The following is a 16,234-nucleotide window of genomic DNA, read 5'->3' as shown; positions in this document are numbered from 1 at the left end:
AATAAACTAGAACATAAAAGAAGAAATGGGTGTTGAGAATGGAATTAAGGAAATAGAATTTATAGGACTTGGTGCTTGACTGATATATTCATTTTATATTGCTGTCATAACAAATTACCACCAATTTAGCATTTTTTTTTTTTTTTTGTATTTTTCTGAAGCTGGAAACGGGAAGAGACAGTCAGACAGACTCCCGCATGCACCCGACCGGGATCCACCCGGCACGCCCACCAGGGGCGACGCTCTGCCCACCAAGGGGCGATGCTCTGCCCCTCTGGGGCATCGCTCTGCTGTGACCAGAGCCACTCTAGCGCCTGGGGCAGAGGCCAAGGAGCCATCCCCAGCGCCCTGGTCATCTTTGCTCCAATGGAGCCTTGGCTGCGGGAGGGGAAGAGAGAGACAGAGAGGAAGGAGGGGGGGTGGGGGTGGAGAAGCAAATGGGCGCTTCTCCTCTGTGCCCTGGTCGGGAATCAAACCCGGGTCCCCTGCACGCCAGGCCGACGCTCTACCGCTGAGCCAACCGGCCAGGGCCAATTTAGCATTTTGAAGCAGCACAAATTTAATTTTAGATTTTTGTTTTTTTATTGACTTTTAGAGAAAGGAGAGAGAGAGAAAGAGAGAGGGAGAGAAAGGTGAGAAAGAGGAGTGGGAAGCAACTCGTAGTTGTTTCTCGCATGTACATCAGCCAGGCAAGCCTCGGGTTTCCAACCAGTAACTTCAGCATTCCAGGTTGCTGAAAAGTGATTGAGTTTTCTTTCTTTTCTTTTCTACCTTTTTTTAAAAATTATTTTATTGATATTAGAGAGAGAGACAGAACAACATCAATCTGTTCCTGTATATGCCCTGACCAGGAATCGAACCAGCAACCTCTTGCTGCAGGATAATTCTCTAACCAATGGAGCTATCTGCTCAAGGCTAGATTTATTATTTAACAGTTCTGTAGGTTAGAAACCTGACATGGGTCTCACTGGGCTAAAATCAGGGTGTCAGGATGGCTGTACTCCTTTCTGGAGGGTATAGGGGTGAATTGGTTTCCTTTTTAATCCAAGTTATTAGCAGAATTTACTTCCTTGAATTTATAGAATTGAGGTCCCCATTTCCTTGGTGGGTATCAGCTAAGGCCCATTCCCATCTTCCTGAGGCCACCTGTGTTCTTTGACTCCCTTCTCCTGTCTTCCAGCAATGGCCAATAAAGTCTTTTCCATATTTTGAATCTCTCCTGCCTCACCTTTTTTTCTTTCTGCCTCTCTCATCTGTTTTAAAGGTTTCAACATTAAATTGAGTGCATCCAGATAATCCAAGATAATCCTCCAACTCCAGGTCTTGAAACTCAATCCTATTGGCAAAGTCCCTTTGCCATGGAAGGTAGCATGTTCATAGGCACTGGGCATTGGAATGTGGACTTCTTTGAGGGATCCATTATTCTGCATGCTCCAGTTGGATGTGGGGCTGAGGGAGGCATAGAGCCAAGTTTCTGACTTCAATAGCCAGGTGGATGCAGCTTGAGGGGAGGAAGATGAGTTTGTTTTTGAAAATGCTGACTTTAAGGTGCTCCTGGGAAATCAAAATGAAACAATCTAAGTAGTTGGAAGCACCAGCCAGAAAGCAGAGGAGGAATTGAGGCAGGAGATACAAATTAGGAAGCCTTCAGCATAGAGTGCTCAGTGAATGCATAGAATAGGAGAAGAGTAGGGATAAGAACAGTAGGCTGGGGCCAATAATGTTCTAGGTGCACCAGAGAGAGAAGTACTTATAAAAGAAAGAGTAGAGGCCTGACCAGGTGGTGGCGCAGTGGATACAGCGTTGGACTGGGATGTGGAGGACCCAGGTTCGAGACCCCGAGGTCGCCAGCTTGAGCACAGGCTCATCTGGTTTGAGCAAGGCTCACCAGCTTGGACCCAAGGTCGCTGGCTCGAGCAAGGGGTTACTCGGTCTGCTGAAGGCCCACGGTCAAGGCACATATGAGAAAGCAATCAATGAACAACTAAGGTGTCGCAACAAAAAACTGATGATTGATGCTTCTCATCTCTCTCCATTTCTGTCTGTCTATCCCTCTGTCTCTGTCTCTGTAAAAAAAAAAAGAAAGAAAGAAAGAGTAGAATAACCTACACGTTGTCCCATCACAGGGTATCAGTTCCTTGTGATACATTTCTTCCTCCTTTACCTGGCCTATTTTCTCCTATTCCCTGGGTTTCTGCCTGCTCATAGTTTCTGCTTCCTAAAATCTCAGCAAGCACATTGTGTTCTGTGGTCTCTCCTGTCTGCTTCGTCATCATGGGTCCCTCAGCCTCAGCTCTCATTACTAAGCTGCTTCATTCTCTCATTTTTTTTTTCGGCTCAAGATGGAATAAAAACCTTTTAAAGAGAACCAGATTGGCCCAGTTTACCTTAAATCATGCTGTCGTCACCAAGTTAAGTTAGGATTGGTTGTCCTGAGGCCAGGTGTCCACCTTGGTCCAATCATCTGCTTCTCTATTTCAGGAAATAAAATGAATTCATTATAAAATCATTTCATTCCACAGAGACTTTGGGGAAGGAAAGGTTTAACTTTATCTCCGTTGTATTTGCTGGATCCAGGATTATGATGTCAATAATGGGCATATAATAGGTTGTGGGTTTTCTTTACCATTGCCCCTCACTTCTAGCCTCATATAGGTCTAATGCTATTGGTGTGCAGAGGATCTTTATAAAAATTGAATTGTGAGTCCAAAGCACGGGAACAAAATTCAGGCAGGCAAAACTCAAATCTAATATAGTTATTTTCCTTCACTGACTAATATTTTTCTACATTGCCTCGTTATGCTGAGAGCTGGTTATTCAGATTCATCTGTCACCATTCATACATCCTGTAGTCTCTCAGCATCCATACACATGAGCAAGTGATGCCTGCCTGTCTCTGAATCACAGCTATGCATTGACTCACATCATACTGAATATGAAACATCTCACCTTCTTTTAGAGAGAGACCCTCTGGGCAGGGTGGCAGCTTGGATCTGTTGTTATGAGAGAATGCAAAAAGGTACTATTGTTAACTATTTCCTGAATGACAGAGAATTAGAATTATATTGCCAATGCAAACAATTTACTTGTGGGTTAAATAAGTTTGCAAATATGATATACATGTTTGCTCGCTTATAGTTTGCATTGGGTGTGTGAGACAGGCTGTAAGCAGGCAGAGTCCTTATAGGCTTAGTTTTAAACCTAAGCTTTTCCCCACACCCTCGACTGTTGCATGATAGGGGGTGGTGCACTCTTAGGAGGAATCCCATTATACCTCAGATAAGTGACTTTGTATCAGAGACTTCCTTGTTTGTATTTTGGATTAAAGGTTTGGATTTCTACACTAGAAAAGAGAGCAGAGAAAAAAGAGCAGAGAAAAGATAGCAGAGACAGGCCACATGGAGGAGAGGAGAAGCAGCCAAGATGGTGGAGTGCTGAAGGAGAAGCCAGTTTGTGCAGAGTTTGTGCAGAGAGGAGATGGGGAACAGAGGTGAATAAGGCTGGTGAGCTAGAATCCTTTGATTCTAGGAAACTCGGAAAAGTCAGTGGCTTTGGGAGCCCTGAATGGAAAGGGAAGTGTTTTCCCACTGTGTGTATTTCTTGCCTGCCAGGTGCAAGCTAGGATTAAAGCTAATGGTCTACCAGTTTTTGGCTCCATTGTTTCATTACCGTCTGTTCAAATCAAATACGAACCTGCACGGGCCAGGCAGCTGTGATGGTGGCTGGGGCTACTGGCTCTACAGTACTCTAAAGTCTTCAAATTCTTTTTAGTTTCCAATGAAGACAAATAATGATCTTTCAAAGATCTCAATTTACTGAAGGTAAGTATGATGGATGGACTCCAGGAAAGGCGGGGCATCTACAAGGTCAGATGAGCTTCTTTAAAACCAAATTCCTGCAATGCCAAGCTTCAATGCTATTTTCTTGTGTGGGGTTCATGGAAGCCACCAGGGACTGGTAGTGGCCTGGGTGGGTGGTGATCTGCTGCTGTTCTCCTCTGTGCCCTGCTGCAGAGCTTTAGGCCATCACATAAATGGCAGCCCCCGACCATAGTTCCTGTTGAGAAACAGACTGAAAGCAGGAAGGCACAGTGTTTTCTACGTGGGAGTGGACACTTGCCATCGACTTCTCCAGTAGACCCTTGCAAGGTTGTTCTCTAATTGCGGCCATACTCAGGTGGTCAATGTCAAGCCTACTAGGGTTGTTTTAATCTAGTCTGTACATCCTGTCTACAGGTGACTTCTTGGTCATGATTAACTGTTTTGGGGGTGAGTTAAGTCTGTTAGAAAGTAAATTGCTTAAGTAGCACTTCTCTGTGGCACTAGCCTCAGTGAGAACAGAATGAGTAGAAAACCAGAGAACAGCAAGGAATATTCCAGTCCTGGAGTAGGTTGTAGAGATGATCTAGGACAATCTGCTCACAGAGGTGAGCTGGGCGGATATGGATGTATAACCTCAAATGCCAGAGCCAGTGAGAACAGGTTAGCACAACTAGTACTGAAGCAGAAGTTATATGCTCGTATTTTTATTATTTAATAAATGCTAGGTAAAGATGAAGGTGAACACTGTTGGGTAGAATGAATGAGACAACGAGGCAGCCTCCAGAATAACTGAACAGCAACCTTCAACTGCTCCTCTTTCTAGCTGGGTACACAGATAATTTTCCTTTGCATCTTGGAGTCAGATGATGTGGAGGATAATTACATTTCCATGCAGAACAGGGAAATCATATATTTCCTCTCTTATCATTTTCCTTCCCATCTTGTCCTTGACTCCTGCTTTCTCTCTAGACTCAAAAGATTCATATAGTCTAGCGCCCCAAATCACATTCTTTGATCTACTAGACTTTTTCATACTTCTGTGACTTTGTATGCACTGTTTTCTAAGCCTGAGATGGCTTCCTTCTTCTTCTTTATCTTGAAAAGTCCAACCTAATCTTCAGAGGTCATCTCAAGTTTATCTTCTTTATAAAGTCTGCCCCACATTAGATAAGTTGTCTTCTTAGTTCTGCTTTCACACAGCTTTGTGTTTGTGTTTCTATTATATCAACTATAAAATTGTGTTCTATAGGATAGGATGATACTGTGAAATACTTTTGGCTCAATTAGGATTAATTATATACAAGAGTGGATTAAAGAAGGTGGAAGTTGCCCTGGCCGGTTGGCTCAGCGGTAGAGCGTCAGCCTAGCGTGCGGAGGACCCGGGTTTGATTCCCGACCAGGGCACACAGGAGAAGCGCCCATCTGCTTCTCTACCCCTCTGCCGCGCTTTCCTCTCTGTCTCTCTCTTCCCCTCCTGCAGCCAAGGCTCCATTGGAGCAAAGATGGCCCGGGCGCTGGGGATGGCTCTGTGGCCTCTACCTCAGGCGCTAGAGTGGCTCTGGTCGCAACATGGCGAAGCCCAGGATGGGCAGAGCATCGCCCCCTGGTGGGCAGAGAGTCGCCCCTAGTGGGTGTGCCGGGTGAATCCCGGTCGGGCGCATGTGGGAGTCTGTCTGACTGTCTCTCCCCGTTTCCAGCTTCAGAAAAGTGAAAAAAAAAAAAAAAAGAAGGTGGAAGTTTATTTCTTCTTTAAAGAAGCCTGGGGGGAAGCAGTCTAGAGCTGGTATGGCTGCTTTGCAGGGCCATCAGGAGTTCATTTTCCTGTCTATATTCTATGCTATTCTTGACTCATAGCTTTTATTTTCAAGTTAGTCTCATGTCTAAAATGGCTGCTTAAGCTCTAGCCATCACATCCATGCTCCAGGAAGCAGAAATGGGGAAGAAAAAATATAGCATGTCTCTTTTCTTTTAAGAAGACTTTCTGGAAACACCAGAGAACAGTTTTACTTACATATCATTGCACAAAACTCAGTCCCATGGCCACATCTAGCTGCAAGGTAGTCAGGGAAATGTAGTCTTTATATGGCAGCATTATGCCAGACTAAAAATTGTATCATAAGAAGTGAGAAGAGAATGGATATTGAGAGGCAATTTGTAATTACATTTCCTGAGACAGTTTTTTATTTCTGGTTGTTCTTACTGCTTTTATTTTTCTAGCTATTGAAGCTGAGAAATCTATGGCTTTAGGAAGCAGTTAGAAGCCAGGTGGAAACAAGGATCACATATAATGGGTTTAAAATTTATAGTCACAATTCAGGTGTGTAGAAATGTAATGTTCCTCATTTACTGAACCTGAGTTGTCCACAAGCCCCTATTCCATTAAGAAAAAACTTAACAGTTAAAGGGGTAGAGCACAAAAAAGAAAAACTTTCCTCTTACCTTCTAAGTTCTTCTAGCTGGGCCAATAATCACATTAACAGGAGAAAGTGTTCAAAATGTATTATGGATGTACATGTGGGGGTGCCATGAGACTATGAAACCCAAGGAGGCATTGGGCAGTTGAAGCTTCTATGCTGGGGGTTGGGAACCTTTATGGCTGAGAGAGCCATGAACGCCACATATTTTAAAATGTAATTCTGTGAGAGCCATACAATGACCCGTGTATGTTATGCATTATCCAATAAAAATTTGGTGTTGTCCCAGAGGACAGCTGTGATTGGCTCCAGCCACACGCAACCATGAACATGAGCAGTAGGAAATGAATGGATTGTAATACATGAGAATGTTTTGTATTTTTAACATTATTATTTTTTTTATTAAAGATTTGTCTGCGAGCCAGATGCAGCCATCAAAAGAGCCACATCTGGCTCGTGAGCCATAGGTTCCCGACCCTTGTTCTATGCCATCATGGACAACAGGGAGTTGGGCAGGAGTCTGGGATTTTAAAGAGAAAACAGGCCGTTTACAGGTAGATGAGAAGGAGCAACCATGTAGTAGGTAAATTTTTACTGAGCCATTTAGAAACTGGTGGGCACAGAGAAGTTCAACAAACAGGCTTTGCTAGGTTTCTCCATGTCTCCTTATTTAGGTTATATTATGATGCTAAGGTGATTCTATCTGAATTTCTTTTTTTTTTTTTTTTCCGAAGCTGGAAATGGGGATAGACAGTCAGACAGACTCCCGCATGCGCCCGACCGGGATCCACCCGGCATGCCCACCAGGGGGCGATGCTCTGCCCCTCCGGGGCGTCGCTCTGTCACAACCAGAGCCACTCTAGCGCCTGGGGCAGAGGCCAAGGAGCCATCCCCAGCGCCCGGGCCATCTTTGCTCCAATGGAGCCTCGCTGTGGGAGGGGAAGAGAGAGACAGAGAGGAAGGAGAGGGGGAGGGGTGGAGAAGCAGATGGGCGCTTCTCCTGTGTGCCCTGGCCGGGAATCGAACCCGGGACTTCTGCACGCCAGGCTGACGCTCTACCACTGAGCCAGCCGGCCAGGGCCTATCTGAATTTCTTTAGGTGGTTAAAGGAGGAGGGTCAAAGGTTCTTTCTGAGTCTTTTGTTTCTTAATAAGAGCTTAAAATCAATATCCCAAAAGACTTATTTTGGGATGGCAAAGCTTAGGTTCCCCTCAAAGGTAATGCTGCTTCTGTTTTAAAATGGAATGTCTCTGGGTAAATATTCAGTCAAATTCAGGGTCCTTCCCTTCCCCTTTCCCTGCCTTCTCATCAGGAAGTGGTTACTAAGAGTCTTGTTGCATTTCTCTGTTTCTCTTGGACGTCCAATAATTAATTATGTTAGATGTCTATCTTCCTCTCCATCCAGTGACCTCTCAGGATCTGAAACATTGTCTTTGTTGTTTGACTTTCTCCAGTGCTTACTGCAGAAGCTGACATCTAGACAATAATTTAAAACGTGACCAGTGAATTATGAGTTTACTTTAAATTTATCACACATAATTTAAATAATAGCATAATGATCTGAAAATCCTACAAAATTAAAAGTCTGTTTTTATAAAGCCTCTAGCACTAGTTTTACTGTTTTCTTAAGGCAGTAATAACAGTCAGCTTTTGCTTTGAGTAGTTGTTTGCTTGCCTCACATTAGTGTCTGCCCGCTGAGAAATGTTCCTGATCTATGTAACCCTCACAGGTCCTATGGAAAACCATGGATCAATGAAAAAAAAAAAGAACTAAACAAATATAGACTGGCACTTTATAATTTACTATTAATGAATGATTGTCACCCAGGAAGATACAGAATAGATTTTATCGGAGCTATTTAGAACAATATTAGTAGAGAGGACGGTATTTTGTCTTTAACTGAACACTTTTTTTGTAAGAAAAAATATACTTTTGTTTTTCAGAAATCCTCCACCTACTTTACTTCATCCAGAAAAATGGTGTGAAGAATTCAACCACTTTATTTCACAGTGAGTATTTCTTCCACTGAAAATTGCTTATCCAGCAAAGCCTTGAACCATTACTGATTGGAGAAAAATCTAAGTCGGGGAATCTAAATTGTTATGCCTTCTAGCACATCATGACACAGAATTTGTTGCAATAAATGACAAAAGATGCCTCTGTAGGACTTGAAAAATAAGGAGTTCCATTTGACTCTTAGCTATAATCATTCTTCTTATCATATGGGTCACATTTATCTGAGAATCTGCTCTATCATAGGACAAATATTACCAAATCTGATGCCCACATTGGGACCAGAGAGGAGCTAGAAGGTGGCAGCCTTCAACAGAGGTTTTGCAGGGTGGAAGTTGGACTTTGCTCTAGGATCTGTGGTATGGGAGCAGTGCTCTAGTTTCCCAGGTGATGGAGGAGGCCAAGTAGAAAGCAAGGTGAAGAGCCCCAGCCAGGACTTGAGGTGTGCAGAACAAGATGAAAACCCAACTGATGAGGGCTGTCCCTGGTGGAACCTGTGTTACCAGGACATAGGCAAGAATGAGTGGAACTAAGACAGGAACAGAACTAACAATACCAAAGAGATGATGCCTCAGTGCTGGGAACATGAGCTTTTGGCCAGGCCTCTGGCAGAAAACTGCACTGGTCCCAAATCTGGGAAAGATGCTCAGTAACTGGAGGGAGCTATGTGTCCCGAAGCTAGGGGCCTGGTAAACTGGCGGTGGGCGGCAGGAACTTAGACCAGGCATTACAAGCCATATCCAGGCACTAGAGCTGGGAATAAGTGCCCTCAGCGTCTAGTATATCAAACAAGGTGTTCAGAGGATATGGGAGAGAAAATAAGTGACCAAAATAGCTAGAAAACAGTTAGTAGGGAAGAGTCAACACAAATTTCTGTAACGTATGTCTCCGTGCTGCCACAAAGCAGCAAAGCAATGAAGCAAACTGGGTCTTTTGATCATCTTCCTTAATCAGTCACAATACAGATCACCAGTCTTTTATCCACAATTCCAAACTCCAAAAATCCCTGAAAAATGAAAGCTTTTTGTACTTGAGTCATTTAGCTGCAAACTTTGACCTTATATGAACTGATCTGGCTGTAACCCATGACCAAAATTGAAGCGGGGTTATTTATAGTCGGCGTTTATCTCCCTCAGTGTGAATATTCATGTGAATCGCTGCAGATGTAGTACTGTGTTTGAGTGTGCTGCCCCGGGTCCTGCTGGGATGTTACATAACATACAGTAAATGTACTGGTTTACTTTTCTAAAATTTGATAATTTTCTGAATTCCAAACTATGTTTGGCTCAAAAGGATTTTGTATAAAGAGTGTTTCACTTTCATTTCAACTATAACATAATTCAGGGTCCCTTGTTTAATCCCTCTTGAATTTGTGCCATTTTCCTCAGGAGAGAGGATCATAAGGAACTTTGAGAACTCTACCAAGCAAGGCTATTGAATGGCCAGGGGCCGCCATCATGGCCGTTCACATGCAGGTTCTCATTGAACTCAGGCAGACGGTAAAAAAATGGCAGAGTTGAAGGATGGCGGACCATTTTGTTTATTGGTGTCTCACCAAGACAGGCAAGCCACAAGAGAAGCCAAGGGAAAAGCAACCTGCTTTTCCCACGGAGGCAAGGGATCAGGGAGGACCCTGCAATGGTGATAGCAGAAACCGAGAGAGAGAGAGCCTCCGGTCTGTCCTCATTTTATAGTGTAGAAATCAAAACCTTTAATCCAATATACAAATGAGGAAGTCTCTGATACAAAGTCACTTATTTGAGGCACCAATGGGATTCCTCATAAGAGTGCACCACCCCCTATCATGCAACAGTAAAGGGTGTGGGGAAGAGCTTAGTTTTAAAACTAAGCCTTAGGCTATAATGACTTTGCTAGCTTATAGCCTGTCTCCTACACCCAAAGCAAGCAAACATATATGTCATATTTAAAAACTTATTTGACCAACAGCTATGTTAAAAGGTGACCATAAAGTTCAAGGGCAGGGCTGGAGGACATTTCCTTTTCCCATCTGTCCTCACTCTGATATTCCTGCAATGACTGCAGAATGCAGTAGACACAAGTTAAGGGTGGTGATTTGGTCAATGTTGAGAGAAACAACAGATATAGCAGAAGGGGTGATGCTTACATAGGAGCAGAGTAAGAACCACTTCCCGAGAGCCAAAGGAGGAGGCAGAGGCAACTGGAGACCTAACAGCACCTTGGTGGCTGGGAACACATTTCAGATCAGCCCAGGGAGAGAAATTCAGTGACTAAGGTTCCAATGATTTTTCTGGCGAAGGTTTTTCTTTTAACTCTATGGCTGCACACAGATGCCCTTGATTGACCTTCTCTAAACTGTTGGCCTAGAAAAACCCATTGCATATTCACAAATATGCCTTCCTATACTAAGCCCTCAGGATGTCTCTAAAATGACACTTGATTCACCAAAGTTTGTCTTCTGTATACTTTCTCAAGAGTATGTTTGTGTTAAGCCAAAGCATGGCATTGCTTGGGTGAATTTGGGAACAAAGATACATAATTGATGACAGGGTTGGGACTTTCAGGTTTAAACTTTCAGTTTAGAAATTCCTTCCAATCACTGATTTTTCTTTTATGGAAAATCCTATTATACGACCATTTAAATGTGCTTATGTTTTCCTTAACTTTGAGAATTCCAGATGCACTCATTCTGAGTTGCTTTAGACTCAGAAAGGTCTCTCTCCTAGATTGGAGGACTAAACATAGAGAACAATTGTTGAAACTGCAGGGGAAGCAGAGACTGAAAAGGTTCTAATGAACCAGAGAACTTAAATATAAATTAAGTGGTTGTGTGCTTTATAACTAATTTAAAATATGAAAAAGTATAATTAGGCCCTGGCCGGTTGGCTCAGCGGTAGAGCGTCGGCCTGGCGTGCGGGGGACCCGGGTTCGATTCCCGGCCAGGGCACATAGGAGAAGCGCCCATTTGCTTCTCCACCCCCCCCCCCCTTCCTCTCTGTCTCTCTCTTCCCCTCCCGCAGCCAAGGCTCCATTGGAGCAAAGATGGCCCGGGCACTGAGGATGGCTCCTTGGCCTCTGCCTCAGGCGCTAGAGTGGCTCTGGTCACACAGAGCGACGCCCCGGAGGGGCAGAGCATCGCCCCCTGGTGGGCAGAGCGTCGCCCCTGGTGGGCGTGCCGGGTGGATCCCGGTTGGGCGCATGCGGGAGTCTGTCTGACTGTCTCTCCCCGTTTCCAGCTTCAGAAAAATACAAAAAAAAAAAAAAAAGAAAAGAAAAAGTATAATTAACTTTTTTTTTATTTAATGAATTCATTTTATTGGTTTTATGAGTGAAAATATTGTACATTACAGGTACTCATAAATTCTTTCCTGACCTCAGACACTTAATCCCATTTCCCCATTACATCTTAGATTCCTCAACCATGAATCCTTTTACCAGATTTTTGGGACTATAACTCTTGAGATTAGGGATTAATTAATTGTATTTTCTCTTGTTAGGTAGAAACCTGCCCACCATTCCCAAATAATATTCTTTGGTTTTGTAGATGGGCCTACCTACCCTAGGTTGTTATTATTCAGCCTACCAAATGCAATTTAACTTTACTATTTCATTCTATTTATTCAAATCTCTAATTAAATATAAACAATGATACTCACTGGGTTGGAAATATCTATTTAAAGAGACAGCCTTGATTTGCTTTTTTAATATGTACATTGCTCATATTGGGAAGGACAGGGAAGAGGGACAGGATATTAAACTTTCAGATTGTAAACTTCTCATTAGGTGGGGCTGGGGAGGGGAAAAGGATTATCTGGTAATTTTAGGGAAAGTGTTTTTAGCCTGAATTATCCAGACAATTGCTTCAGTTCCCCTTGTAGACTGAGCTGTGGTGCATTGTATTAAAGTATTAAAGTAAGCTGGTTTGCTCTATAGAGGAAACAGAACTAGAAATTCTTTAACAGCTTTAAAACCTGAACTATTCTGTCCCCATATGACTGCTGAGCCACAGTAGAGTCATTCAGATTTTTATCTTTCTTGGTCAGTTTCAAAGGATCTCTATGGCTTCTTGTTGATGCTACAGTAGTCTGAAGGGATTCTGATTATAGTGTGTGTGTGTGTGTGTGTGTGTGTGTGTGTGTGAGAGAGAGAGAGAGAGAGACAGAGACAGAGACAGAGACAGAGACAGAGACAGAGAGAGTAAATATGTTTATATAGGTTAAGAGAGAAGGGGGGACATGACTGCTGAGATGATGTAGCTTAAGGCTTTTCAGATTTGTTTCCAGCCTTCTTAATTTGGAGACCGGAGAGATTTTAAAAAGGTCTAAAATCCTTTTTAAGGGTTAAGAAAAAAAAAAAAAACAGTAAAGAAACATTAGCCTGTTTGGTCGTTAGTGATAATTGACTCATTTATATGTGTTAGTTCTGCATTTGTCAAAGCATGACTCCTGACAGCTTAGTTATGATAAATTAAACATGATGCTCACATAAATTCTGCACTGCTTTCTTATCCACATGCTAAGACCCTGCCCAATATTTTTTGTCACTTCTGTGATGTGTGGTTGGCTTTGTAGCGATTTCATTATCAGCCCTTTCCCTTGTGGCTAAAGCTATTTGCATAACAAGTTTATCTGGTTCAAGTCCCAGCCAGACTTCTGTTTTGTCAGGAAGCTCCATTTAGAAGTAGCCTCTTGGTAAGATAACAATAATTTTCTTTTGCCAAATTTACCTTCCTTTTAACAAATGTCACTTTTTTTTTTTTGGTTCAAACTAATTTCAGGCCTCTGGACTAAACTACAGAAATACTTCCCAACCATCGGTCAAATGGTAACTGTGAACTATACATTTTCATTTTGCTTCTAAAACTTTGGAGGTTTTATTAGAAATTAGCTTTAGGACATTGTCATTAATGATTCTTGAGCTGATCATTAGTAGGACAATAAAGAGAAATTTATCTTAGTCAAAGGCAAAGCCATCCAGAGCACTATGTCTTCTCAGCTTTGGACTTAGTGAAGACTTGAACTACATGGTTGCCCACACATACTGTGTTTTTCTGGGTTGGCTGGCTTGACTGACTGAGTGTGTAGGTGGGTCTGTTTCCCAGAGTGAGCACTGTGGCCAAGTCCTGCCGTTTATTCGTGAAATATTGAGGTGGCCTTTCCTGTTCCTCCAACTGACATTCAACTAGCTGCAAGCAGTTGCACTGAATGTTAACAAGGTGAGATCACTCTGAGCTACAGAAGTGCTAAAACTAATGGAAATTTACATACATTTATTTTTCAAAAATTGAAATTCAGTTCTGGAATATTTGCTTTTTTCTAGGTCTGAATGTTTATAGAGGTAACCATTTTGAGGTGACTGTTTTCTCAACACTGATTGGATTCCCTTCGAGGCAACAATTGTCAGCTTTGTGCGTTCTCCATTTTGTGTTTCAGAGCAGCTTAACTGGACATGATTTTATGATGTCAGTGAACAACACACACGGAATGATAAATATTCTAATTTGTGATTAAGTTTCCCAGATATTTTTGGCTTTTTAAATCCTGTTGAATTCTCCAGTGGCCCTGCGGTGGGGTGATACTTCCTGGAGTGGAAGGATACAACAACCTTTATTTATCTTTCCTCATAAATTGGTGATTTTAATTAAAATGAACAGCAGTATCTCCAGTGACAGACTCCTCTCTCCATTTTAGATTTATTTAGCCAATGATTAGCTATTATGGCTTCTTGAATTAATTAGCATCTCTAGAGCTATAGGGAATCAGTGAATTAATAAAAACTTATGGAGAAGCCGAAAAATAAAAATTCGTATATAAAAAAAAGTTCTCTTCCATCAATATATATTAATCAATATACCAATAAAAGCAACCCAACCATTTTTTATATTTTAAAAAATTGGCATTTTCCCCACTGTCATGAAAACAAATAAAGCTGTGTGTTTCAAGGTTATATCTTCCTGGAGAGCATGTGATTTAGATGACCTAATAGATCCTCTGAAGACACCATGAGCCCTGTCTGATCTGACTATACCCCGCTTATAAACTCAACCAGTAGAATCTGATTTTCTCATGGTGTAAACCGAGAAGTATCTTGGTGTGATTGGATGTTTGAAACAACAGAGAAGTGTTCACATAAACCTGGACTATACTGTCGTCATAGGAATTGTGACAATGAAGTGTTAGCCTCATCCAAAATAAGCAAGAGGCATAGTAAAGTGGGTAATCCACACTATGGTCAGCATATTCTGTTTATTTCTAAACAAATGCACATATCACAGGTTTCACGTTAGTGCTTGTGGCGCATTATGTTAGGTGACTCTTAGGCAGGGGTAGTCTAAATGATATTCTGTTGCCTTTACCCTATCCTGGCTTTGCTTTCTTTTAAAAAAAAAATCATACTTGAATTTCATAATGTAAATCAAAAAGAGTCTGCAGTTGAAGTAAACAGAAGTGACGATAAGCTCTGCACTGTGTGTGGGGTGGGTGGTGGTGGCTCACGTGCCTGCGCAGAGCCTGTCCTCCTCTCCCCTCCCAACTGCCACCTGGCTCATCATTAAGAAGAGGCAGCCATGAAAGAGCAGTGTGTGCATCCAGCGGTGTCACTTACTAGCTGTGCAACCCTGGGGAAGATATTTTACCTCTCTGACCCTTGGTTCTCATTTGTCAAATTGGAACTCAGAATACCTGCCCCGTAGGGTTACTGTAAAGATTAAATTAGATAATGTGTTCATAGAACCTGGCAAATAATAACTACCGTACAGGGTGGGGCAAAAGTAGGTTTACAGTTGTGAATACACGAAACAGTTTATTCTCATTATTATTTATTAATTACTATTTTCCACACGAACAACTGTAAACCTACTTTTGCCCCACCCTGTTTGTAACTTACTCATGCCAGACTCTGTTCTCTACACATCCTTATAATTTACCTAATCCTTATAATTCTTTTTTTTTCTTTTTTTTTAATTTTTATTTATTTATTTATTCATTTTAGAGAGGAGAGAGAGAGGGAGAGAGAGAGACAGGGGGGAGGAGCTGGAAGCATCAACTCTCATATGTGCCTTGACCAGGCAAGCCCAGGATTTTGAACCGGCAACCTCAGCATTTCCAGGTCGATGCTTTATCCACTGCGCCACCACAGGTCAGGCCTATAATTCTTATAAGATAGTTTAATATATCTCCATTTTCTAGATAGAAAAAGGCCAAGAATCCCAAGACCACAGCTAGTAAGTGGTGGAGCTGGGATTTGAACCCTGGAAGAATTGCTTCTGTGTTCATGCTCAGCCAGCAGTCGTTATTATTATTATTATTACCCTTTGCATTCGGGTCATCCCAGTATTCTGAAACTGCTTTTTGAAAGTGTTACTAGCTCTCGCTCCTTTTCTCTGTCATCCTGGGGTGTGCAGTTGGCTCAGTCCCTTGCTATTTCTTCTCACAAGACTTTCAGGATCAAGTGATTTCTGGCCAAGAAACCAAAGCAGAATTATCCTGTTCTGCAATGGATGTGGATGAAAACTTGTAATAAAATCAGGACAACCCAGGAGACCTTAGGGAAGTGCCGAGCTGGGTCTACAACGAATCACGCATGAGATAACACATATTTATGCTGTATCAAAGTCATTAGCATCTTATGATATCAAGCTGAAAATATCACTGCTATCTGGGCAGTTGGACATGTTTTATTGGGAAAATTATTTTTTCTTTGTGTCTGTTGACGTCAGAAACGTCCAAACCTGTAAGAATTTTTTATGAGTTTATTTGAGCCAAACTGACAACAATTACAGGACAGCAAAATCTCAAATGAAAATGCTCCAGAGAATGGCAGTTTTGCACATACCTTATACCCTGCAATCAAAGGAAGAGACTTAACTGGGTTACATGAAATCCATCTATGGTAGATTAGGGAGGCGAGAAGAAGCAAAGCACGCAAGGAGGCGGGGATATTTCTGGGTTGGATAAAAAGTAAAACAGATAGACACATATTTCTTTTACATTGGTGGGTATAGGATA

At 42.2% G+C, this 16,234-nt stretch overlaps 1 protein-coding gene across 5 annotated transcripts in view; it reads left to right on the top strand.

Moving 5' to 3' along the window:
* Positions 1–16,234, top strand: part of MYO3B (myosin IIIB) — a 577,608-nt gene that overhangs the window by 196,029 nt on the left and 365,345 nt on the right. For all 5 annotated transcript variants that reach the window (XM_066280402.1, XM_066280405.1, XM_066280403.1 and 2 more), the window contains one exon: positions 8,180–8,245. In XM_066280402.1, the coding sequence (XP_066136499.1) occupies positions 8,180–8,245 (66 nt within the window). The remainder of the gene's footprint in view (positions 1–8,179; positions 8,246–16,234) is intronic.

Source organism: Saccopteryx bilineata, chromosome 5, assembly GCF_036850765.1.
Source record: "Saccopteryx bilineata isolate mSacBil1 chromosome 5, mSacBil1_pri_phased_curated, whole genome shotgun sequence".
In the NCBI taxonomy this organism is placed as follows: Eukaryota; Metazoa; Chordata; class Mammalia; order Chiroptera; family Emballonuridae; genus Saccopteryx; species Saccopteryx bilineata.
This window is presented reverse-complemented; position numbering and strand designations above follow the sequence as displayed.